The sequence below is a fragment of the Columba livia genome, chromosome 3 (assembly GCF_036013475.1).
Source record: "Columba livia isolate bColLiv1 breed racing homer chromosome 3, bColLiv1.pat.W.v2, whole genome shotgun sequence".
In the NCBI taxonomy this organism is placed as follows: Eukaryota; Metazoa; Chordata; class Aves; order Columbiformes; family Columbidae; genus Columba; species Columba livia.
The window spans coordinates 120935729-120961356 of NC_088604.1; the positions used below are offsets into that span (position 1 = coordinate 120935729).

The window sequence follows — 25628 nt, forward strand, 5'->3', positions numbered from 1 at the left end:
GCACAAAGTTGAGGGTTGAGTAAACCACACAAGTAGAGGCAGCACAGCAGCAGCTTAAACTGCGATCACAAGTTACTGCAAAAGGTCTGAGGGATTCCACGGTTAATACCTGTTATTAGTCTTTAGGTAGATCATGGCAAGCGCAAGGGTGGCACCCGGACAAGTGACGTCCACATTTATGGTGTCTCCCTCCTGCAAAAACACAATTCATATTTCAAACCAGCTGACTAGGAGGGCAACAGCCTGCAGTGATGCGTGCTGGCATTCAAACAAATCACTCCGTGCGTCAAGACATGCACCTCTCAGACTCCTAATCCACTGGTATTTTCAGCTTAAAAGAGCAGAAATCATCACCGCGTACCTTGATTTGGTAACTGGGAGACTTGTGCTTCTCTCGGTGCATCCCCGCCTGGAACCGCCGGTGCCCGCCCACCATGTACTGGTAGAGCTGCTCGGGGACGTTCAGGTCCGACATGCCGATCAAATTGCTGCCGTGCTAGGGGATGAACAAGACAAGAAATAATAAGGAAATGCCTTCATATATGTGTGGAAAAAAAAAAACAACACTTGGAGTCAAGGGTGAAACAGGTCTCGTTACCCCATCCCAAAATATAATGATTCTCCTGCTAATTGGCGCTGAAATGAGGAGCGGCGCTTACCCCCAGGCACACCATGCCCAAGGCCAGCCCAGACGCAAGGGAATAGGACTCTCTGTCGGTGCAGTACTCCATTTCTGGGCCGGGGGGACGTCCTGCAGAAAAGGAAACAAAAATAGACCTTTTAGAATTTCAGCTTAGTAAAAGTTGCTTAATTAAGCACTACATTCCTAATGAAATGAGAGGAAAAAAAAAATATGTCCCTTATCAGGAAAGTTCTCAGTGGAATTACAAGTAATTGTCACTTAACCCATCCATCACCAAATGCAAACCCCTCCAGAAGCAGCAAATATTGCTAATTTATATGTTCAGAGTCCAGAGAGACACCGCAAATGCCACATTACAATTATGTATCATTTAACACCTCTGAACCCACCCAAATGTTTTCAGCAGAGTTCAAAAGCTGTTGCTAGAAAAGACTGCACATATCAAATTACCAGAAACACAGCAGATATAATTTCACCCTTAAAATGTATCCCATTCTCTATTTAATAAAGCATACCGTCTCTTGTTACTGAAGTTACTTATCAACATGAATAAGAACTTAACTTTACAAATAAAATCAGGAGAACCGTGACAGTTCAGATCAGAAATTCACCGTTCAGAACCAGCTATTGAGATTACTGTTTAGAAAGCCTTAAACCAAATTCAGAACAGGAGAATTTAGGACAAAAACAAGAGGTGAATATTGTGGTTGGAGACGCACAGTTAAAAGAAATGTTAAAACTCTCAGCTCCCTGATGCACCGTGTGAATCACTCACGCGTTGTGACCCTCCCAGGCCACATCCCAGCGCCGGCACGTACCGATTTCGGCCAGCAGCACCTCAGCCGTGTGCCGGTGCGCCGTGCCCTGGTACACCAGCCCTATCCCCACGACGGCCGCCACCTGCACGTTGTGGGGCACGTCCAGCTCCGTGGAGGTGGGCGGCAGGAGCGCGGGGATGTGGATGCTCAGGAGGCGCGTGATGGCCATGTCCATCGTGCCCAGCTTGGCGGCAGAAACGCCGAGCAGCAGCCCGATGCTCGTCATCTCGTGGCCCTGGGGAAGGAAGCGCATCAGCCATCAGAGCGAGCAGATGCGCTCGGAAAAGGAAAGACACTTGGCCAAGCATCTAACACAAGTCCGACATTCTCAAATACAGCAGCTAAACTATTTTGATCCACCTCTTCAGGAAAAGGAACGTTGGCTGTAAAGGTATTTTGTATTGCACACGGGTGTACAGATACTTCCCAAATGTAGCACTGTAGCGCAGAGGCAGACTTCGATCCACATAGCAGTTTTCACACCATGAAATATTAAGCGTAGTTAAAGTGCAGATGTTTAGTTTCCAAAACACACACACCCCCAAACACTTTGGTTGTTCTTAAAACAAAACCTTACATTTTTGCTTTAAAAGGATCTTATTTCCTTCGTAGTTCTTGACCAATCTCTTCCCTTAAGCCACGTGTATTGTTTCTCAGTGTTTAAGTTTGAAAGTAATTACTACAGCTTCTTACAATTTAAGGTGAGATTTCAAGAGCACACATGGTTTTCAGCCTTTTAATGCAAACTCCATAAAATCTGGAGTCCCTAGCTCCAACTCTGTAATGCAAAGATTAACAAGAACACTGTGACAGAAATTGAGCAGAAGTAATTCAGAGCATTCATCTATCGCAACACAACATGGAAAGATCCAGTGACAAAACTGCTGAAAATCTTTTAGACAGAGCACTTCGAACATTAACGAAGCAACTCTGATGTTCTCCCACCCAAGGAAACTTCCAACTCAGCTTTTAAAATTAATCAACTGACTTCTCTTTCTTGATTTGATTAAAGAATTCAAGTCCTACAGCTATTTTTCTCCGTTTCCCACGAAGGAAGGCCTCACCTTTGTTAAGTAGTCGTGTATATTGAGAGTGGCAAGTTTGGTGAGGTGCCCGTTGAGACCCAGAGCCATGAGGAAACCCGCGTATTCGTTGGCCAGCTCGGCAATTTTGGGCTTGTTATAGACGATCCAGGCGGAGTCGATCTGCGAGGCGGGCGCGATCTTGAGGCCCGCGGCCACCCCGTTGTGGAAGCTGGCCCAGCAGGCCATGTTGGGAGGCACGTCGATGTTCCCGCTGTTCAGATCCACCGTGGTGTTCCTGGGAGGAGCACGGCCTGCCCACCACAAAAATCATTTAGAAAAGCAATTAGGTGAATCCAAACCGCTTTGGAAACAGCTTTCAGCTTAGCTGCGTGGCCAGCGAACGAAGGCTGACAGTGTGCAAGGTCTGAAAGCAGGGCCAGGGTCTTCAGGTATGCCAAAAGATAAAAGCACAGCACAATAAATAAACCGGTGACATGGAATTTGCAGCATCTGTGTCCTGTACGACACCAACGCCAACCGGCTGTGTGCCCTTAGCATTTTATTTCACTTCTCGGAATGCACCTGATGTAAGGTCTCAGCGTCAGGTAATAACATCAGCCTGACAACAAGAAGCTTGTAGGTGACAGATTCCAAACAACAAGAGCTACTTCTTCACAAAAAGCACATGGAAGCTAGGGAACTCTTTCCAGAGAGACAAAGAAGATGCTCTAAAAATTACAAAAGGTTCAGAAGGAAATGGGGTAACAACCGGAAGAAACTCCGACCAACGTACCGGTCAGATTCAGCTTCGGGATTGGCAACTGCTCCGTTGGAACGGGATGATAGGAGAACAAAGTGAACATTCCCCGTCCGACGGGCAGGGCCATGGTTCGCTGGCACAGCTGCAGCAGTCTGGTGGGAGACAACAGAAAAACCAAGCCAGTTGCTTAATACAGACTTCTTTTTCCCAAATCCATGACATAAAATGAACCAACAGACAACAGATGGCTTTTTCCTATGAGACACCACACTGACTTTCCATTTTTTTTTTAGTAGGCTAAACATTTGAACCAAATCTTTGGTGCTTACAAGATAAACCTCAAAGACACACTTTAGCTGACATCATGTTGAAACTTGTCTCTTTTTGCCCTTAAGCAAGGTGCTACTTAAACAAATCCGCGCTACGGACAATTTAGCAGCCGTATCAGAAACAAGGTGAAAGGGGAAAGTAAAACAAAGCTGATTGCCATATGGGATCTTGCTATGACTGGTGATTGCATCTAGTAATAACCTGTGCAGAGAGTTAATAACGTGCTTCCAAGAATGCTGACCACAATTCTCTATGATTTACTCTGGAAACACTTTCTAGACTCGTTAGATTACTCAGTCTGTTGGGTCAGACAATAATTTGGTGCATTCCTTTAGTTTCTGACTTCTGCAGCGTTTTGCATGTCAATGATGTTCTGAAGTTGGCTTTTTCTTTGGCTTTTTTTAAAAAAAGACACTTTTAACACCCTCAAAATAAGTGAATAAAGAAGCAGGACAGGGGCAATTGTAAGACCACCGGGGGTATAATGCTGCCAATAGGAGATTTCAAAAGACAGAGGGATGGGACAGTGAATTTGATTTCTGTAGAACTAAAGAGGTCCCCAAACCTGAGCCTTGCTTAGACCTAAGATTAGCCCTGAGCTTTCCAGTTTTAAGCAGGGGATGGGCGATGCTTTGTCCCCTACAGAGCTATATCCTCTATCGAATAGGTTGTGCTTGTATTTTGTAATTCTTAGATGGAAAGAAAAATGCTACAATCTGCTTTCAAACCTTAACTGATCTCAACACGCTGTCTGGGGCTCAAACTAAGAGTCTTTCCCAGCGGCTGCTCCAGTCCCGCGAGCCCTCCAGCTCCAAGGCAGCAGAGTTCTGACGTTCACCGAGCTTCAAAGACTCAGATTATGAAATCCAACCCTCTCATGTGTGTCCTTCACTCAGGCCAGCCTACTTTAATGTGCAGTTCAGACTGAAATATATTGCACTCTTTGGTTAGACACACTGAGCTTTGAAGCCACCAAAAACATTCAGACGGCTTTTCACGCGAGCTGATGAAATATCTGCTAGAAATAGAGACGGTTTATACCGGTTTTCTTTCTCTTCTATGTACTCGTGGTCGCTGGCTTCTGGCATCTGCACCACGTTGACGCGCACGGGCCGGGCGCTCTGGAGGAGCCTGCGGACCTCCTGCACGCGCAAATCCTCGCTCCAGATCAGCGACATCACCTCCTCGTTCATGTCGTTCATGCCGTCCTCGTCCTCTTCCGACTCGGTGCCCGCGGGAATGTCGGAGGACAGCACCGGGCTCACGGACTGCCAGCGGAAGAGGAAGGAAAGAAGTAACACGAACGACACGGTTCGCACACTTACATGCACTCAGAAGGCCACGAGGATTGCTGAACATCGCAATCAACGATTTCTGCACATCTAAATGGGATAAATAACTATTGAGACAGGAGGAGCTGACACCTCAAATAGGTGAAAGACGTGGCAGGGACTGATGAGCAGGAGCTTGAAGAGGCGACACATGAAACAGTCGCCTCCTTTCAAAACTCCTTCTTGTCTCAGAGCAGTAGTAGGAAAGGGCTTTCCCCTCCCTGCCTACACAATTTTCTATGACAGCTATGAAAACACTTGTGCTTTTTTGCTTCAAGTTCAGCAGTGAAAACCGAACCCGGACGAGCATTTTGATGTCTATTAAAGCAGGGGTTAAACTCCGGAATAAGCTTTCCAGCAGAATATACAGTTTCCTTACGGTCTGACAAAATAATCTGGAAGTTAACCCTGAAGTGGGCCAGTATATTCCTCTTTCTTTTTCACCTTCCACAGAAGAGAGGTTTAAAAAAACAAAACAGAGCAAAACAAAATAAGGGAGGCGATGCAAATTATTGAAAGAAATCCAGGAACAAAAATCCTCCAGCCCTCTCTAAACTGGTCATTTTCTCTATTCTATATCTAAGAATTTCAACAAGCTGAAAGACGCAGCATCCCGCAGACCAGACCGAACACAGGGTCTTCCTAAGGCTCCCTGCTCACACACAACACTGGGAGTGCAAGGAAATTAACAGCTGATGAATGAAAACCGATTTCTTCTGATAAATAGGCGCTAAATGTCAATACAGAACTGCACCACCCATATAGCCAGCGTCCGTTCTGAAACAGGAAACTCCACCCTGCCCTCCTGAGAAATGACAAACAATTTGGTGTTTGAAGATCACTTTATCCTTTTAAGGTAACATATATTCGAGGCATTGTTATAAGTAAGTGATAAAATCAAATTTATCATCATTTTAAGATTCGGTGCTGTTGCAGTTTGACAAAACTTCACCAGCAAAAAATAAGATCGATTTTTAATGAAGGGTGGCAGATGGGATTTGAACATGCAGTTAATTTACTTTCCTGCTAAATTAATTTTTTAAAAAAAGAAACTTTTTGGATATGTAGCCACGAAGCCTCTGTTATAAGAAATCTGAATAGTTTTAATATCATTTCCAAAGCCAAGACAGCAAAATGATCTTGACTGAGATGTACCTGAGACTGCAAATCCTCCGATTTCCAACCAGGCTGCAGACAATCTCTCTGCTACAGTTGTGCACTTTAGCACACGCCACCAGCCAGCTTTCAACACGAGTTTTGGATCCCAGGGTCCTCAACCACACACACGAGGGAGCTACAACTCAGTGGGAATCACCAGCATTTCACAATCAGAAGAAAATGTTTAAAAGAAAAACACCACCTTTTTTTTTCCATTTTACCTCAGGATACAAATAACTAAAGCCTTTTTGAGGAAAAAAGTCGATAAAAAGCATATTTCAGAAAGCAGCCTGACAAATAGGGACTTCCTTCTCCCTGTGCCATTGCTGTTTGAGGGCAGAGTCTCCATCCTGAGCACCAAAACCTCTCCGACACTTCTCAAAGGCGCAGTTGTTTTGGGGAGGACGAGGACTCACAGGGACAAACAGCTCTGTAGGAAAAATGTTTGAGGTCCATGCCCAAATCGAGTTCAGAATCTGTTTTATACCGACAGTTTCCACAGCGATGCACGTACTCTTCCTGTCCCGGATGCTGGCTTTTGTACTGAAACCCTGACACGCATGTAAACCCCGTGTCGCCCTGTTGTGAATCCTGCACCTCCTGACGTCCCGAGCAGCAGCAGATGTGGGGAAGTTTCTGAACAGAGTGCTCTGCCCAAAACCCACTACTGGAAAATGCATTTCTGGCCATACTCACAGATTTGCCCTTCTGCAGGTTCCCCTCACACGCCTGCTTGGACAGATCCTGGCGGCCGATCAAGAGACAGACGGGCTCTGGCCAGTCGGAGGCGGGCTGCTCTCGGCAGTGATAGATCGCGTCTCGGATGGGAAGAGCTGCGCCAAACGGGAGAGACTCCAGATCCCTCAGGGTGAAACCTGAGAATTAACCAAGAACCAAAAAATAAACCCTTTTAGCAAAATTACATAAAGTGTATTTCCTATCAGGTATGCACAAGGCTGTTGCTTATGGCAGCTGCCATTTGGCACAACGATAAAAAGCTGCGCTTACCAACATTAGTCATCCAAATAACTAACTTTTCAGCCAGGCTGGAAACAGATGTGCTGCGTGTGAAACTACATCTGCAAAATAAAGGGGAATAAAGCAGAAAGCTGTAAAAGCTAGTAAAAAACTCAGCAGAAAGGCAAAAAGTCAGAGTTCAAAATAATACTAAAAACCCCATACCGGTCGTCATCCTGTTCCATCTGCTGTTTTCGTTGTCCTAGGAAAGACAAGGCCACATTCATTCACTAATTCCATGTTCTCCCAGCAAAAGGACAGCACGTAACAAGCACAGGACACCAGGAGACCCTGTGGTGGCACCAAAGCATCGTTACCTGTCGTGATCTTGTACAAATAGCGGGAGGCTTCGTTAGACACGGCGCTCTCGTCACCCAGTACGTACAGAGCCACGCTCTGGAGAGGAAACGGAGACAATAAACCAAAGTCACCGAGCGTGTGGCGGTTGCTGTACTGCCTCATAAACAAGGCAGGGATAATTGCAATAAGTTAACCAGTGGGACAGGTTTATTACAAACACATTGTTAGCAAAAGGAGACTGAAACAACTGAAGCAAGTAACAAACTCTTAAGTTTTAGATTCCTATCTTGAAGCTTGGTAAAAAATAAAGCCTGAAACAATTAACTCCATTTTCCCTCATAATTGTTTTCAAGGGTAAAAAGAAAAAGATCTGAACAGAAAAACATGTTCCAAGCACATTTGCCATGTTTCTCACATTTCATTTAATTTCTCTTGCTTTACAGACACGTCTCCTACAGACACCATTCCTCACTCAGCTTCCTCCACCTTTTGAATACTGGCTGCTTTGTGAAGGTGTCAAGCGAGAAGTTGTTTCCCATTCAAAGCAGGGCCCACTTCAGGTATTTATCCAGCAAAATCAAGGTCATCTCTCACCCTCGTCACTTTTTGGTACTGCCAAACAAGCTGGTGTGCCAAAGGCAAAAACCACAGGTAAAAATCTGGTGTGTTTTCCATTAAGATCTTTGGGTAAGACATGTCAGCTCTGACCTCCACACAGGAGGCAGGAGAAAAGACAGAGCCAGACAGACACAGGTGACAGCCCAAGGGAAGGGCTACAGCTCTTCAGAATTTGAATGCAGAGGCAAATTACATTAAATTAAATTAATTACACTTATCAGTGCTCCAAAGAACCTCAGTGCAGCTGCTTAACACCCTAAGGCAGAGGACAGGCTGACCCTGGCAGAGACTCCACGACAAGTCCTGGACACTTGGGCTGGAGCAGTCCCTGCTCCCTGTCCTGCTCTCCACCCGCTCAGGCTCCGAATCCCATATTTGCAGGATTTCCCCATAAACGCTTTGCCAATCAGCAAGCAAGGCTGACCAGCAGATAACATCAGCACTTACAACTGCTCATGCGACTAAATGTTGATGTTGCTACACGCTCGAGAAGAAAGCCGGGAAATTCTCACTCACAAAATACAGTTAACTTTGAGTTACATTATGACTTTGCACATACCACCGCTGCAAACCACAAGAAAAAACACAAGCAGCGAAGCACAGGGTACTCACTCTGCACTCACGAGCTCTCCTTGCCAACCTCAAATACCTCCTCCACCTGCTGAAACCCATCCACACCCTGCAGTAATATTCAAGTAACAGAAGAGGGGACACACAGGGATTCCTCTCTCTGCTAAATACGTACCAGTACTACGAGTTTGCTCCTCTCGCAGATTCCCGGTAAGTACGGGTAAGGCTGCACGCCTCCTCCCGTCAGACAGGAGCTCAGCCACTGGAAGATACTGGGAGGCTCGGCAGAAAAAAATGAGGGATGGTGCATGAAACCTGTTTGGACTTAATCATACAGACAGCAATGACACTGTGTTCACAGCAGACGCGCAAATATGCTCCACTACTCCTAAAGCAAGACCTAGAGTGCTCCTTCTGGTGCATCTGGGGGAAATACTGTATTTTTGTAGTAAACCAGGCCAGATCTCCTTCCTGTTGGACGGAAGTTAATCGCTAGATGGTAATGACAACACAAGACACTTGTCTTTCAAGAACAACAATGATCTCTCTCAGCCCAGAGTGAAAAGGAAAACATAAAACATTAGTAGTTCTCAAAAACCTCACTGGAACGGTCTCGTAATTCAACAACAATAAATTGCTTAAGTGAGAGGACAACCTAACTATAATAACCTCGTTGCCTTCCCTGGCCACAAACATGAGTAGCAACGCCAGACCGACGCTATATTATTTTTCTGGTCAGGAGAAGCAGTAGTTTATCTTACATGACTAACAAATCTCCAGCTCGTGACTACGCAATACTGATTTCACCCTGGTCTTCTCAGGTGGCTGTGAAAAACAAGGCAACCTCCGCACTGCCAGCAGTTTTGCATGTGGGGGTTAAATCCTGACCAGCTTTGAAGAGAACAGTTCACAACAGGCTCAGGATTAGTGATAAACTGCAAATAATCGTCGCTGAATATCCAGCTTCACACAGTCTTAAACTCACCTTGATCAATGATGCAAGTCTGTCTGGAGGTGTTCACAAGGGCTGGGTAGTCTCTGTAGTAATAATCTATATAAGCTTCAAGTTTTAAGTCTCTAGAATGAAAGAGATTTCAATCGTGTTAGATGGGGAAAAACCCACTCAACCTTTCTGCATTTCTGTGACGTTTTCTTGTTGATTTTTAAAAATGTTTAAAATTTGTCAGATCTCATGAGCTGAGCCAACGCAGCAGATAAAGCACGAGCTGCAGCATCCAAGATTTGTGCATCATACTGATGTTGGGGAGTCATAAGAACCATACAAGATTTGCTGGAGCAAATCTCTACGCTCAATAAGGTTTTGAACATTCATTAATTTTCTTCACTCTGTGTAGTCCCCAAATTCTCCATAAAAATAACACGTGCCCATCATCAAGAGACTCCGCACAATATATATCTGCAATTTGTCTGCATACCTGGCCAGTTGAACCAGAAGAACAACAAGCGAACGAAGTCCTTCTCCCATGAGACAATTGAGTTTGAGCTCCTCGTAGATGAGATGAAGTACAAAGAAAATAGCAGGAACGTGGGTGAAAAGGAGGGTTGAGGAATCCAGACTAAGGCTCTGTGAAAAGTCCTCCTTCGGAGCTGAAACTTCCAGAGGGTCCAGTCGCAAAGCTTTGGCTACAGGATGAGACTCGAAATTCCTGTGGTAATCAGAGCTTAAGAGATATTCCCAGTCCTAGACCAAACAAAAAGGAAAGAGATCCATATTAAACTCATCCCTGAGTCCAACCTACTTCTCTGGCAGCGAGAATCCTGACAAGCAACATCTCGTGATGCAGCCACCGTGCAGGACCAAATAACTTTTCCTCCCCCAGAGGTTTATCATCTCAGATGAGCTCAGATGATATGCGCTACTCAGAGGGTTTTGCCTTTAAACTAAAACCTAACCAAACCAACCACCCACCCCCAAGGCTCTTACTTGTAAAAGAAAACCATTTCTTACTTCATCCGACCCTGTTTCTGAGGGTCTGGCCTTCTTTGGAGCGATAACTGGTGAGAGCGATCCTTCAAGATCAAGCTGCGAGAAATAAAAAGATCAAAAGTAGCTCAGAATTGCAATTCGCAAGGTTGCACAAGCAAATCACCAACCGTGACACCTGAATTCAAACTGAACATCACATGGCATTGCTTTAGGAACTTCTATACACTTTGCGTTCATATAAAACATAGACTGCAGTTTGATTTTTTTCTAGCTGATGTAGTGTACGGTGCATGAACGTCACAGCTTGACTGCTGAACATCTGGTGGGACAGAGGAAATACTGCAGATGAGCTAATGCTGGTGATGTAGATAGAGTCATTGCCTTTACTTCAGTTGTACAAATATCCTTGCTGGTGATTTTTCTCTTGAGTGCTGCAGAAGTACTTGCCAGCAGGAAACCCACTCACAGAAAACTCCAAATAATTCAGTAAAATGGTTTTGAAAAGTAGAACTTTAAACATCATGCTTCAAAAACTACATGGAAAATCCTCTTTATGAAACAGCAACCATGAAATGGAGTCAAATCTTCATAATCTATTTTTATTTGATCAAGCCAGTTGGTGACAAGTACCATATATCACGATAAATAGACTAAAATGTTGCCCTAAAATTTAGCAATATAAACTGATGAGATGGCATCTTGTGATTTAAGACAAAACATGGTCTATTTCTGACACAATTCCATGTCTCTCTAACTGTCTTGAACCTTGAGGATTTACCAGTAGCATTAACACAAGCTATGACAACAAACACATGAGCTTGCTTACATTCCGCGTCCAGGACAGTCTCTCTGTGTTGTAACCCATCATGTTCATGAGACACGTTACAAATAAATTCCATTCGGAGTGGTAGTTGGGTCCTCCCGGCGCGTTGTAAGCGCTGTACCACTTGACGAGCATCTGCACCGCTATCTCCTTGGGCAGGATCGCTTTGATGCCTTGCAGACACCTTTTCACTGCAGGAAAACAAACCAAGAAGAAGAAAATGAAGTATGTTTTCTGTCTTACCTCCTGGTACTTCTTCCAATCAGCGCTATAAATCTCTGCAGTTCTTGGACCTCCTTTCAGCTCTTGGGCAGTTCTTTCACTAAAAGCCACACCCCACAACCTCTGAGAGCTGCTCCTTTAGTTCAGGTTAAGCACAGCCCTCCTGATTCACCACACTAAGGAGAAAAAAAGTTCCTTTTTGCTCATTACTGAAACCAGCTCGTGTCTGAACTGGCATCTCAGCCCTTCCCCAAACAAGAACATACACAATGGTGGAGAGCAAAGCACCCTAAACAACAAAGGAAGTTTTAAGAGCGCAGTGAGTGAAGCACTAAAAGCAACAAAGAACACCTAAATAAACAGTAGCAGCTCTACAAGGTAAGTTAACAGAGCTTGGAATACGTGGTACTGAATCCTTACAGTCTAAGCGATACAGAAACTATTAAAAATGAACCCTCAAAAATTACGGAACACATTTTGTGTGAAGGATTCTGAATCATACCTAGTTCCGAAGTGGCGATTTCGGGAATCGTAATCCGAACCATTGTGTTATTGCTGAGTTCCTGAAAATATAAAACCAGCAAGGGTCAAATTACGAAATACATAAAGTAAAGCCAGGGCCCTTTTCTATCAGCTTGGAACTCATTTATGTACTAAGCGTATTCCTAATTCCTGGCTATTTGCTACACTACAGATTTGCAAGCTCAGACGCTAGCTCCAGAAACAGATCTTCAGCTGAGTCGCTTGAGGGAATCAAATTCTGTGACTTCTAGAGAATTCTACAGGGAGAAAAATGTGGAGCCACCAACGCAAGTGTTATATTTTGCTGTTGATCAGGAGCTGCTTCAATGTCTCACTATACAGTAGAAGCAAATTTGACCCTCACTTAGCTCTGCTAACAAAGCCTTGACTCCAATTATGGGATAATACCTACCAAAGTGACTCTGTTGTGGACAGGATCTCTCAGACCATGAATGAAAGTCCCGAGCTGCTGAAAAGTACAGTCTTCAACGTAAGTCGAGTCATGAAGCTTGGCAGAATCCCTCAGCTCTGGAACTGGTGACAAAAGCACACTCTGAAAAGTGGTAAAAACGACTGCTTAGAATTGTTGAAACAAAAGGGTCCGAGCAAAGGACAGCTAAAATTGTCATTCTTAATGAACCAGTAAGTATTTCGGAATTAACTACAAATATCTTTCCAAACTCTGCCTCAGACGTTTTACAGAAACCATAAATAAATAAATAGGGCAGCACTAAATAGATCTTTAAACACTGTTTATTCAGGGGTTTTACAGAAGAAAAATAAAAGATTTAGCTCCAAAAGATACCTTGAAAGTTAAAAATCAAGCAATCATCTGAAGCCGTTACAACGAAACCCTTTCTCCTACCTCTTCCAGGGGACCCAGGTGCTTGTTCAAAGGTCTGGCCGGGGTGCTGGCGCTGTCCAAGGGGGTGCTCGGCCGAGGCATTGGGTTGGACATTGTCAGTGACGGAGCGGGCAGACCCGGAATAAAAACCTTCCCCACCTTTTGGGGAGCAACGCATGGGAAAACAAATAGTTGGTTTTCATGCCTGTGCTTCCACGAGCTTGCTCACAGACACCATCAGATTTTAATGTCTTAAAGAAAAGGTTTTATTAAAAGTGGGTACTTAAACTAAAGTCTCTGAAGAGACTGAAGATTAGCTCATGTAATTACTCTCTTCAGATGAGGACACACTGAAAGCACCACCATATAAGGTCAGTATCGTACGTTATTGCTACACGTCCACTCCCATGAAAAGCTCTAGCAGCGCTCCACCGAGAAAGCTCTACTTTCAGAAAGTATACTTTTTTCATATACATACACACGTACAAATTGCAGTGTCCAAGGTTTCTGCATACAGAGAGAACACATTACATCTCTACAGAACTTAAAGTTTTAATTCTTTTGGAGGAATCACATCCATCCTAATAACTGCCCCTTGTAAGGCAAAATAATCTGACATCTAAAAATACCTGGCACGCTACAGAGAAGTCGGAAAGTTTTTTTCTGTATTCTTCAAGTTTTCTTTATTTGAAAGCATTTTATTACTTCAATATTTCACTGATGCTGAAAATAAGCTGGAGAGACTCTTCAGAACTATCTTTTCAATGCTGCATGCAAACTACACTTGGTACGTGAGCACAGTTGCCTTCCCAAGCGAGTCCCAAGCCAGCAGCAGCTTAAAACGATCCCTGGTAAGGTCTGAGGCTCACAGGATCCCTCCGCACAGCCAAAGATTTAAACGTTTATGTCGGGACAGAAAAACCGTTACTTACCCGAACCACTCCAGAATAAAGCACTAGAGTCCCACTGCCCTCCAGAACCAGCAGCGTATCGATGCCCTGCCGGAATCAAGCAGCACCTTCAGCTTCTTGTAGTTTAGTAAGAAGACAAGGGCTGGACAACAAGCAACAAAGCAGGAGTACAAGTCCACGCAGAGGTACGTACCTGCACCGGAGCTGCGTCCTTCGCTTGGATATTGGTAATAGAACCAAAGATCAGCTGCGACTTGTCGTTGCTCTCTTGAAATTTTACACACCTAGGGATTTGAGAAAACAACAGGAAACATAAAAGGACTATGCTACCTGTTGGTACAGAAAGGAGAGCAAATTTAAGCTGTGCTGGACAGTGTAGGTACTTCTATTGTGGTACATCTGCTTGCTTCCTCCTTCCTTTGCTTGTTTTGCCCTTCTAACTCAACTTATTTTTACTCTGGTAGTCAAATTAAAACTCTCAACATATTTCTAAAGGGTAAAGATGAGGATAAATAATTCCATCCAAATTACAGTCAATGTTCTCTCACAACTTCAGTTTTATTTAAATAGCCCAAATCACCTCTGCCACCAGAGTTAAAAACAGGTCATATGAGAGCCAGCGACATACCACAAGTTGTCATAACAGATTCCACTGATTGGAAGAATAAGTAAGTTAAACCCCATATTTTTAGAGCATTCCTCCTCATCCACCTGCCCCCAGGACAGGGATTCTCACCGCAGCTGGAGCTGGGATTCCACCAAAAAGCACAAGAACTTCTGCCCACAAAGGTCAGTGGTAATAAACACTTTTGACGCTTGGGAATTCTTCTCCCTGTGAAAGAGACACGATGATCAGCACACTTGTCTGCTATAAACATTTTAGTGAAGAACGTGTCCCCAGGCTGTAGGGTCTCACTGGACTCCAGTGTGCAGCGCACCACGGTGCCACAACATGCCAGTCTCCGTTTCAGTCATTCCTCTCAAAATTGATTTTCTAGCACTCCAACCTTCCCATTCCCCACTTTTTGGCACGCAGAGCACAAGCTATTTGGCTTTGTTCTCCTGTTCAGTCCTTGGGTTTATGCTGTGTTTTGCCCATTTTGATGGTAACACAGAAAGAGACATTCCCCTAGAAGATTAAAAATAAAACAACACCCCAAAGCAATGACCAGGTCAAAACCCACTTTAGAGATCTCGTGAAACCATCCCCAGCTCAGAGAGTTACAGATAACACTGCAGGTAACGCTGTTCCAAGTGCCCAATTCCCTTTGGCAGAGAGCCTCATTTTTCCAAAAGAATTAGGAAGTGCAAAGTCTATACGCCTATTTTAAGGCAGCACCATTTGCAGAAAGCACACGCTGAAATAATAATTTGACTTTATTTCCACCCCCCCGCAATGAAAACCCAGAACTTCTCACACCCCAACACAAGCACCTGACCTCATGTTTGTGACTGTTTCTGTCCACAGATGATCTATACACAGCTCGGGGACAATGGGCTCCGTTTCTGGGATGAGGAAGGAATCGCTGGCAGTGCTGTTTGGCGAATGGGTAATATTGTGTCTCTTCGGTGACTGGACGTTACCAGAAAAGTTGAACCTCTGCACTCCCGAGAAGGAATGAACTCCCAGGGCAGGGGAGTGAGAGCGGCTGCAGGCAAAGACAGAAGATGCTAGTGAAAAGTGAGTTTTCAGAGTCAGGTACAGAATCCCCAGGAGCACACACACCAGTAGAGACTTTAAAATCAAACCCAAACCATCCTAAACCAGAAGCTCGTTCAGTATTAGGTCACTTCAGAAAAGCACCTCAGCATGGGTAATGATTATCTAATTCATTTCCAATCATCTATGTCAGAGTCTAACAGGTGAGGTTTCAGAAGTAAGGAAACCAACATTCCGGGGTCTCTTCCGACTGAAATGACCCTATGAGTCTATTTTAGGTAGTGTAGGCAATTCCATCTGAAAGTCTCTCCCAACCTGTTCCCTCTAAATGTGGCTTTCTTTGGAAAAATCTAATTAAACACTCAGGACTCAGAAGACCTGCAGAAAGTCCCCGACTCCACTACAGACTGGCTGTGTGATGACAAACAGCCTCTTGTGTGGCATAAATGCTGTTCTACAGCGTGGGTTCTCTGGTTTTGTTTGGCACCCACCTCAATGCAGCCATGTTGGAGATGGAGGGGGAGCGGGACTGCACGCTGGGCGACGACGCGGAGCGGCTCTGGCTGTGCAGGGACGAGTAGTTCTGGAAAGGGGAGCCCACGGGAGAGTCGCCTTTGGAGAAGCTTCTGAGGTGGGCGGTCAAAGAGCTGCTGGTGGCCACATGCTGCGGCGTGCCCACCTGCTCCGAGAACTTCAGCACCGTGTTCTGCTCCTGAGAGGGGAAACAGAGGTGTTAGTGCAAACAGCACACGGGCAACAACTGCCAGGAAGATGCTCGAATAGCTTGTTTCATCAATTAGGTGTTAAAAAACCCCCACACCAAACATCTTGCTCTCTTATAAATAAAATAAATCACAAATAACCAGGCGTTTCTAACACACACAGCCATAAGGGCACATGAACACACACACACACACACACACAAAGCTTTTGATAATGATATTTGGTTGACAATTAATTTGTACCTCTGGCTTTACTCTCCGGAGAGCCCAAACGGTGTGTAAACTCTGCACAGTGTCATAGGTCATCACGATGGAGGGTTCAGCACTGAGAAACACAATCCTCATGGTGTGATCAGCGACGTACTGCACTCGGCCAGAGCCAAACACGCCTGCTGAAGAAGCAGTTCACTTCAGTTAAGGTGGAAGGATCATTTCTACAGCTGCGTTATCAGTTCCAGCGTTAGCATTCATTCTTCTGCAACCTGGCTTTCTTTCCTGAACAGTTTCCCTGTTCACGAAGCAGCTAAAACACCCCAGTTCTGAATTATTAAGAGTGATCACTTGCAAATTTTGTAATGCAGAAAACCCTCAAATGACACATTAAGCACCTGATGCGGCACTGATGGACTCCAAGTGACAGATCTGCAGATATCCACCTACCTCCAGATTTGCAGACGAGAGGTGTTATCTCATCCAATGGGTGCAACATGCTGAACATTGTAGGCAAAGGCTCTCTGAAAAGAAACAAACAAACCAACCAAACGTTCAAAAAACAAAAGCTAATAAGCAGAATTGCTCTCTCTTGTAGTTGGTGCATGTGTTGCGAGCCCAAAACAGCTCCTCAACCCTTAACAAACCAGAGCCTGAAACGGCAGAGACATCCACCCCTTTTCACAGAAGTTTGTTTGATTAACGGAGCAGAGACAGACAGGCTGGTGCATCAAATGGGATGAATAAGTCTTGGTTTACATCTGAGAGCACTTGGGAATGACCCCACCTGGTGGCCACAGGACAGGCTTTGGCCCGAGTGAACAGAGCACGAACCTTCAACATTTTCAGAACCTCTATTTATAATCCCAGCTCTTCTGAGAATCACAAGTGCCAGGAACAGACACATAAAGCCCAAGAGAGAATGAGCAGCTGCATTAAAGCTGCTCATTGGCACAACATCCAGCGCCTCACTCTGCTCCTCAGCTGTGTGCCACAGAGATCTGGGCTCTGGGATCCTCACCAAGCAGGTCACAGGATGCTCCAGACATGTACAGCATCCCACAGCGGAGAACCTCTCCCTGACAACCCCTCGGTGATCTCCCAGCCACACATCACAGCCTGGGACCAATTGCCCCACAAACCCTCATGAAATCAGGCAGGAACACCCGTATCGTGCCTCCCATACCCTGTTCCACCACCACCTGCATTAACAATATCGGAGGAATAGCACGGATTGTCAGTATTCAGCCCCTTCCTGCTCTTCCCTGAGGTTTCACCTGATTTCATCTGGGCCCATCCTGAAATACACACCCTTTCATTATTGCTCTTCAACTCTCGCACTCCTGTGTTATCACAGATGAGCAAACAGTCTATAATGAAACAACTAAAGCCACTTGTTACACACCTGGGCGGACTCGGAGGTACTTCGTGCGAGGAACTGCTGCGCTCAAATAACAAACCATATTTTGTTGGCCAGACGTTTGCGACCTATAAAAAAATTACAAATATATTTATCACCAAAGAAAGGTAATCAACTACCGCCTATATTGATTATGTTTCACATTTCAGTATCTCTTTAGAGCAAAATAAGATGTTTACGCTTTTTCTTGAGAGCAACGTAAATCAGAGCAGGTTCTCAAACTACTAAGCGGTCAGACCCACACGATGCAACCAGCTGCAACTACTTCCAGAATATTCTGTGCCCTCACCACCTGGCCACGCCTTCATCAGCTTCATTCCTTTCACCCACAGCACGAAGAACTCCAGCAGCCACCCCAGCACAGTGTGCAAACAGATAACATGCCCATCTGAAGACAAAAAAACAACCAATCAAAAGGACAGCACTTACCTGAAAAGGTAAAGCAGCAATGTAATCCTTTCCCTCTATGCTATGCACATTTATACAAGAATTCTGCAATATGCAGATACATTTCTCTACTATTTCATCACTGCTCGAAACTGGGGAGAAAAAACAAAAGCAAAAACCACACAGTCAAGTTTCTCCGTTTCTTTAGACATTCTCTACGCACAAAACATAAACTTGAGGGGGGTGGCTGTCTTAGCCCAGCATATCTTGACTAAACTCATGCCAAGAGTGCAGAGCTCACAGCGTTTGTTTGGCCTTACAGTAAGCGGGAAACTCACCCTCAGCTTTGTCAGATTTTTCCTGGGGTATCGTGAAGTCGCACCATAAGGCCTAAAAACAAACACAGTGTGATTATTTCCAAAGAACGAACTGATGCTGCTACACAATCTCATCTTTCTGCATTTCCCAAAATAACCCCACCTCAGAGAACAGCTTGGAAACAGTCACTGCGGATTTTTTTAGGTGACATGTTGCCCAGAGAGGCGGTGGATGCGCCTTCCCTGGGGACATCCCAGGCCAGGCTGGACGGGGCTCTGAGCGAACTGAGCTGGTCAAGATGTCCCTGCACATGGCAGGGGTGGCACTGGGGGAGCTGGGAAGGTCCCTTTCCATCCAAAATATTCTACGAGTCTATAAAGTTGTCATCTTTCCACTTTTTCGTACCTGCAGGACAGGGCTGTCAACAGTGAAAGCTTTATAGACGGTAGACGCTTGGTTTTTACTCCCTTTGCTCCAGATGACCACGTTGCTGGCCACGTACAGCTCCTCGTCGTAGTCCGCCTCCTCCCCAACGTCGCTGACGCCTTTCCTCAGCTGCCAGCTCTCCTGAAAACCAGATATCATCAAGTCCAACCATAACCTAACTCTGGCACTAACCTATGTCCCTGAGAACCTCGTCTAAATGCCTTTTAAACCCCTCCAGGGGTGGTGACTCCACCACCGCCCTGTGCAGCCTGCTCCAACCGTTTTTGTGAAGAATGTTTTCCTAATATCCAATCTAAACCTCCCCTGGTGCAAATTGAGGCCACTTCCTCTTGTCCTATCACTTGGGAGAAGAGACCAACCCCCTCCACGCTCCAACCTCCTTTCAGGCAGTTGCAGAGAAAAGGTCTCCCCTCAGCTCTTGTTCTCCAGGATAAAGAGAAGAGAAGCTGCCAAATTCACCTATACTGTGATTAAGTTACAAAAGACGTGTAAATGCTTTCTGACCACCTGCAAAACGAGGGGATATTTTCAAGTTTTAGATCCTTCTGCACAACAAGAGGCAGACAGGAGATCAAGTAACACATTGTTTAGAAGCAGAGTGCTTGGTTCATTTCACTAATAATTAATAGATGTAAGAAAGAAACTAAACAATTATAACTAACATCATCAATTATTTCATAGCATAGACGTATTGTTTGTCAAAATTTCCAAAAATTGTAACGCATATGTAATAACTATGTGAATATAAGCAAAGCAAGAGCATCCAGTCTTTGGAGCACTTGTGGAGGATGATCCCCAGAGCTGATAAAATAAAGAATGCTGTTTAATAGTATAACTGACTCTGCTGTTAAGTGTATTTCTCTGTTTCATAAACACCCAAGTTCCCTCAGCTGCTCCTCACCAGCTCTGGTCCCTTCTCCGCACTCTCTCTAGTATTTCAATGTCCCTCTTATGATCACAGAATCCCAGAATGTCAGGGGTTGAAGGGCCCTGGAAAGCTCATCCAGTGCAATCCCCCCATGGAGCAGGAACACCCAGATGAGGTTACACAGGAAGGTGTCCAGGCGGGTTGGAATGTCTGCACAGAAGGAGACTCCACAACCCCCTGGGCAGCCTGGGCCAGGCTCTGCCACCCTCACCCCAACAAGTTTCTTCTCAAATTTAAATGGAACCTCCTGTGTTCCAGTTTGCACCCATTGCCCCTTGTCCTGTCACTGGTTGTCACTGAGAAGGGCCTGGCTCCATCCTCCTGACACTCACCCTTTATACATTTATAAACATTAATGAGGTCAATGATGAGGGGCCCAAAACCGAACACAGGATTCACCGAGACATTTGCAAGGCAAAGTTACAACACCTCAGGGATTACAACCGCTCGGTTTGGGCCTATTCATGAGGGGAAACCCCCGGGGGCCGAGGCCTCCTACCCGCTGCCGCTCGTGGATCGTCACCTCCCGCAGGGAGCCCACCAGGCCGGCGGCGCCGTCGGAGGAGCAGAGCTCGGAGGAGGCGGGCTGCAGCCGCCGCAGCTGCAGGCTCAGCGCGCTGGGGTGGCGCCGGCACCGCTCCCGGCCCCGCGGGGCGAACTCCGACAGCTCGCCGGCCGCTATCATCGTCGCCCTCTCGTCAGAGTGGTCCGACATGGGGGCCCCGCTATCCTCATTATTTCTGCGGGGTGGGGAAGGAGGAACGCGCGCCCGCGGGGCGGGAAGCGGCGGCTCCTCACACGGCGGCGGCCGCTCCTCACACGGGCGCCGCCATCTTGGCGCTGCCGCGGCGCGGGGGATGCCGGGAGCAACATGGCGGCGGGCCCGCCCCCGGGGCCGCACGGGAGGTTCCCCCTAGAAACGCGCTTTTTGGGGAGGTGAAACCATAAAGATCTACAGCAGAGCCAATTACACCGATAAGAGGCATTCTTTATTTTGAAATTTAAAAAATAAACTTAACAGCAGAGTGAATTATACCAGTAAGCGGCACTCTTTATTGTATCCATAGGTCATCCAAAGACTGGGCGCTCTTGCGTTGTTTACATTCACGTAATTGTTACATATGCATCACATCTTTTGAAAATGTTGACATGCATCAATACCAAGGAATAATTGATGATGTCAGTTGTAATTTGTTTGATGTCAGTTGTTTAGTTCCTTTCTTACAATACATCTATTAATTATTAGTTAATTATCAACTAAGCACTCTGTTAATTAATCTCCCGTCTCCCTCTTGTTGTGCAGGAGAATCTAACACTTGAAAAACACCCCCTGGTTTTGCAGGTGGTCAGAAAGCATTGATCATGTCAATCAGCTAACGATGGGCACGTCTTTTGTAGCTTAATCACAGTATACATTAATTTAGCGGCTTCTCTTGGGTGGTGCGGTCACACCGAGCTTTGAAAACGAGTCTCTGCTGTAAAATCGGGGGATTAATAACCTCTTAAAACCATGGTTTTGGGTTTTAAAAGGAGCATTTCTTTATTTGGCACCGGGGGTCTCCCCCATAGGTCTGCTGCTGATCATCAGGTGGTCATACACAGCTTGTATGGACAGGAAAATTACATATTAATTACAATTCTTGACAACTATTTACATATTTCACACCTATTCTAACACAAGCTGCCTTTTAGGCAATGCTAAGCAGCATTTGTATGTTTCTCAGCTACTTCTCAGTTACCTATTTTAAAAGAATATGTCCTAAATCTACGTCAATTTCAATAACAAGGTAGAACTACCAAGTGCAAAGATCCTATGGGTACAAGGTCTGCTTATACAAAGCCCCTATGGTTACGAGGTTGGTTGATCTTTAAAGTTTGCTGCCTGAATATTCTCCTGAAGCATGCGTTCTGTAATTGCTTAAAATACAGTCTAATAATCAGAAATACAGGTATCACGGGCAGGCAGCCCATGGAAGGAGCCATGGAAGGAGCAATGTTGTTTCCACACCCGACCCCAGTGTGGGGGAAGGACTGAGAGACATCTGAATCCTTAATGTAAACCAAAGTCTCTTCGAGCTAATCCCACAATGCAAACTGATACCCGTTTTTTAAAACAAATAATCTACGAAGAAGCGCGGCCAAAGAGCAAGGAATACATATTTTAAATGAATCCATAAGGTGGTTGTTAGAATTAGATGAATGAGACGGGTAAACTGAGGCAGGCGTCTGTAAACCCTGCGGTACCAACCGATGGGGAACGGGGGAGCGAATCTGGAATTTTGGGGGGATATAAGCAGGGGCTTTTTGCCCTATTCTGTGCGCCTGCCCTTAGGTAGAACACCCAGTCCTGCAAAATCGTTAATAAAATATGCTTTGCCGAGAGATCCTGCCCGGGCCTATTCTATTGGCAAGGTTATTGTTTCCTACACAAGCAGCTGAAGGACTGTCCTGCAGATCTCAGAGACCTGCCACAAAATCCCCCCTTCCAGCCAGGCCTGTATTGCTGCCGTTGAATATTTTAACAGCTCCTACACGGACGCTTCAGCGTCTTTTTGCTTTAAGTTATGCAGCCTGGAGTTCATTTACCTGCATGGTTTGCACAGTGGGTATGAGCAGGTACGTTCCAAAGGCAGGCACGGTGCTTAGGAAGCAGAAAACACTATATATTTGTGATTTTTTCATAGCTTTGGAGGGGGTCCCCAGGCTCCTGTCACTCTGCAATCGCGAACAGGTGCGTTGTATGACCCTCTGCACAAAATTCCGGGTGTAGATGAACGTAACTCATGCGAAATGCGGGCTCTGCTGACCTACACCAGGTGAAAACGCAGCTCCTGACGCACCTGCGGTCGGTGCCCCAAGCGGCTTTTCTCCTCTCTTGAGAGCAGAGAGGTTGTATCATCCGCTTTCTCTCCAAAACGGGTGCCAAAACCTTCGCAGCTGCACGTCTGGCTGCCAGCACTAGGTGTCGGGCAGCCAGCCTGCCTTTTCCGATGAGAACTGCCAGATTTTGCCGAAGGAATGGCACCATTTCTGCGTAACCAAATGTCACCCGCGTGCAAGCGCACCCCTTGGCTTCCAGCACCTGCTGTTCTGTGTGGTTGCGGCATCACGGCGAAACACACAGAAATGGTGCTCGGGGATGCACTCGGATGCCGAAACCTGGCGGGACAGAGGGTTTTGGTGGTGAGATCAGCCCCGTGCTGTTAATCTGCGCATCTCACAGGCTCTATAGCACACGGGCAGCGGTGCCAGGAGGACGTGTTGGCAGCAGCAGGCTCGCCCTGCGGTCTCTGCAGCCGCGCACACCTTGCAAAACGAGCTCTTTTCTTTACCTCTCACCTTTATCATTGCTCACCTAAACAAGAGGGCGGTGCTGGCTACAGACCACAGCCGGTTACCACCTTTTGGCAGCGTACTTTGTGTGCAAGCAGCATGCTAGAAAATGCCCTTTTTCCCCCTTATTTTGAATTAGCACCTGTGGTGTGAAGCGCCAAAGGAGGCTGTGCTTGTCTGACGCCAACCCTGTACAAACTACCCTGACGGGAACTGGAAGGGTAGCACGCTCTGGATGAGGATGATTTATTTCCACAATATTAGTTTCACATGAGAAATCAAAGGCGGAGCGAGAAGCTGTGGAAGAATTGAAAGCGTATTTGAAACCGTGATTCCAGCATGTGGTTTGGGGAATCCTTGGTTGAAGCCGTGACAAAAAGCACTACCGTTTTCTGATAAATGAGAAGGAAAAGGCGGGTTTAGGAGAAACAAGAATTCACCGAGAAGACAAGCGTAAAAACCACAGGAGCTTGGATCTACAGATCCAGCCAGGGACCTGATTTCCATCTGGACACAAACAGGGGTGTTTACACAAATAATACTTTGTGAGCAAAGCAAGAACACGCAGGGCTCAAAGCGAGAAAGGCTCAAGCCAGCGCCCAACCTTTGGGGGTGGTTTTGTGCTTTTGTGCTATAATCTGCAGAGAGGGAGAAATTGTCCTGGGAAGGAGCAGCCGAGCCAAGGGACAGAATGTGCCTGGTAAGAGATGTAGCGTGTACCATGTGCTCAAAGGAAGGAAAAAGGCATTCTGGTAGTGACACAAAATGTTCAGTTGTCTCTGCGAATGGTTTGCGAGGTGTGCCCTGTGACTGGGGTGTCGCATTGAACACAAACGGGCTGAAAACACGTTGCCCAAAGAGTTTGGTGTTCAAAAGGATAGGAGGTCCTGCAGATTGAAGTAAAAATAGACACAAAGAGGAAGCAGAAATAAAGGAGAGATTTAGCAAAATGAAAATAAAAATACAGAATTACAAAGGGGAACGGTCCGATTTCACAAGCATTACGTGTCTCCGAATAGTCTGGTGAAGAAATGGGGTCGATGCTCTGAAATGGAGCTGCAAATAAACCAGCCCGCGAGGGTCAAGCTGGGGCTGTGGCACAGGGACGGGGCCGGGAGAGGTGGGAGCTGCACCTCACCGAGGGGCAGCCAACGCGCTCAGGTGTCTCCTGCCTTCCAGAACTTTCCTGTCATGAACCCGGGCCCAGAGTTTCTCCCCTGGTTTCTCCTCTCCCCATTTCTTCCTCCCCCTCCATGCACCGGCCTCTTCCTCACCTCGAGCTACGCCCAAATGAACCGCAACAAACCCCGTTTAGCTGCAGCAAAAACCAACCTGCTGTAAGGAAATGACCTGAATTCAGGGATTTTAGAGAGCCGCTTAAATCCTCTTTACCTGCCCATGTGTTCTCACTGTTTTTGTTTTGTTTTTTTTCCTCCTTTTTCATAGAAATTGCTCCTGCTTCCTCACCCCATGTTAGTGGGGCGATTACGTGACATGATGCCCACGCGAGGGGCTGTTTTCCATTTCCCCACAAAGCCCAAAGGCTTGTTTTCCATTGCTTTGTTCCCAAAAATCGCAAGGCCAGCAGCGACGGGGAGCGGAGCCGGATGAAAGTGCACCCGTGCAGACAGACCGACCGCAAACGGCAGCCGGGAAAGACAGAGGGACAAATGCCTTTCCCTGCTCCCCAACTGATGCTGAATACAGGGGGAACACACTCAAAATTTGGCAAAAACCTGGCTTTTGGGCACCGCCAGCAATGCTCGGTTTTCTTGCAGGAGCTTTAGTACATTTGTCTTCTCCTGTTTCACTGGGGCCTCCAGCGCCATGTGCCTTCCCTTCGCCACTGATCGCTTCAAGATGTGAGAGGAAGTGAGGGGGGAAATTGAGCCTCTGTCACCAGAATACACAGAGAATAATCAGCTTTGCAACTCGAAGAAGCCTGGGAGGGATTTGCTATTTTCTTTTTATTTTTCACTGAACTTAGGACAATTTTCTTCCCAGTCGGTAAAGATTTCAGGCTGGGGTTTGTATTTGGTTTTCCTTTCTAGCAGCACCGCGCTTCCCAGCTCTGTTACAAACTGTACCCTGAAATGAGCAGCTTCACTAAAAAAACCCGCCCTTCTTGCCCCGTCTCCGTTTCCGTGGTGTCCTGATGCTAATCCCGCAAAATTCACCATCTCTTTTCCTAATTTCATGGCTTTGGGAACACTGCCAGGAAAACAAAAAGTTGCGAAAAACGTGATGTGCGGGGGGCAGAACGGGTCCCCCTCTTGCCCCGCTGTCGTGCGATCGCGGGGAGGGACCCCCCGGTGCTGCCCGGTCCCCGCCCCACAGCGGGGCCCCGGGGGCGGGAGGCGGTG

General features: G+C 46.2%; 1 protein-coding gene across 2 annotated transcripts in view; it reads right to left on the reverse strand.

The window, feature by feature from the left end:
- The window catches only part of ANAPC1 (anaphase promoting complex subunit 1), a 29282-nt gene extending 8498 nt beyond the window's left edge, over positions 1 to 20784 (reverse strand). The window contains exons 1-31 of one of the 2 annotated variants that reach the window (XM_021280425.2): positions 20432 to 20784; positions 18963 to 19124; positions 18578 to 18629; positions 18282 to 18391; positions 17838 to 17920; positions 16883 to 16956; positions 16466 to 16611; positions 15992 to 16212; positions 15280 to 15489; positions 14577 to 14672; positions 14034 to 14124; positions 13862 to 13927; positions 12951 to 13088; positions 12498 to 12638; positions 12066 to 12126; positions 11345 to 11532; positions 10540 to 10614; positions 10007 to 10272; positions 9556 to 9647; positions 8746 to 8894; positions 7400 to 7478; positions 7248 to 7284; positions 7074 to 7144; positions 6762 to 6940; positions 4618 to 4844; positions 3280 to 3398; positions 2526 to 2797; positions 1462 to 1696; positions 660 to 751; positions 362 to 496; positions 110 to 192 (exon numbers count right to left, since the gene is read on the reverse strand). In XM_021280425.2, the coding sequence (XP_021136100.2) occupies positions 110 to 192; positions 362 to 496; positions 660 to 751; positions 1462 to 1696; positions 2526 to 2797; positions 3280 to 3398; positions 4618 to 4844; positions 6762 to 6940; positions 7074 to 7144; positions 7248 to 7284; positions 7400 to 7478; positions 8746 to 8894; positions 9556 to 9647; positions 10007 to 10272; positions 10540 to 10614; positions 11345 to 11532; positions 12066 to 12126; positions 12498 to 12638; positions 12951 to 13088; positions 13862 to 13927; positions 14034 to 14124; positions 14577 to 14672; positions 15280 to 15489; positions 15992 to 16212; positions 16466 to 16611; positions 16883 to 16956; positions 17838 to 17920; positions 18282 to 18391; positions 18578 to 18629; positions 18963 to 19124; positions 20432 to 20647 (4166 nt within the window). In that variant the 5' untranslated portion in view covers positions 20648 to 20784. Of the gene's footprint in view, positions 1 to 109; positions 193 to 361; positions 497 to 659; positions 752 to 1461; positions 1697 to 2525; positions 2798 to 3279; positions 3399 to 4617; positions 4845 to 6761; positions 6941 to 7073; positions 7145 to 7247; positions 7285 to 7399; positions 7479 to 8745; positions 8895 to 9555; positions 9648 to 10006; positions 10273 to 10539; positions 10615 to 11344; positions 11533 to 12065; positions 12127 to 12497; positions 12639 to 12950; positions 13089 to 13861; positions 13928 to 14033; positions 14125 to 14576; positions 14673 to 15279; positions 15490 to 15991; positions 16213 to 16465; positions 16615 to 16882; positions 16957 to 17837; positions 17921 to 18281; positions 18392 to 18577; positions 18630 to 18962; positions 19125 to 20431 lie in introns of both variants that reach the window. The other variant, XM_065059415.1, reaches the window with a different exon arrangement.
- Positions 20785 to 25628: the final 4844 nt, after the last annotated feature.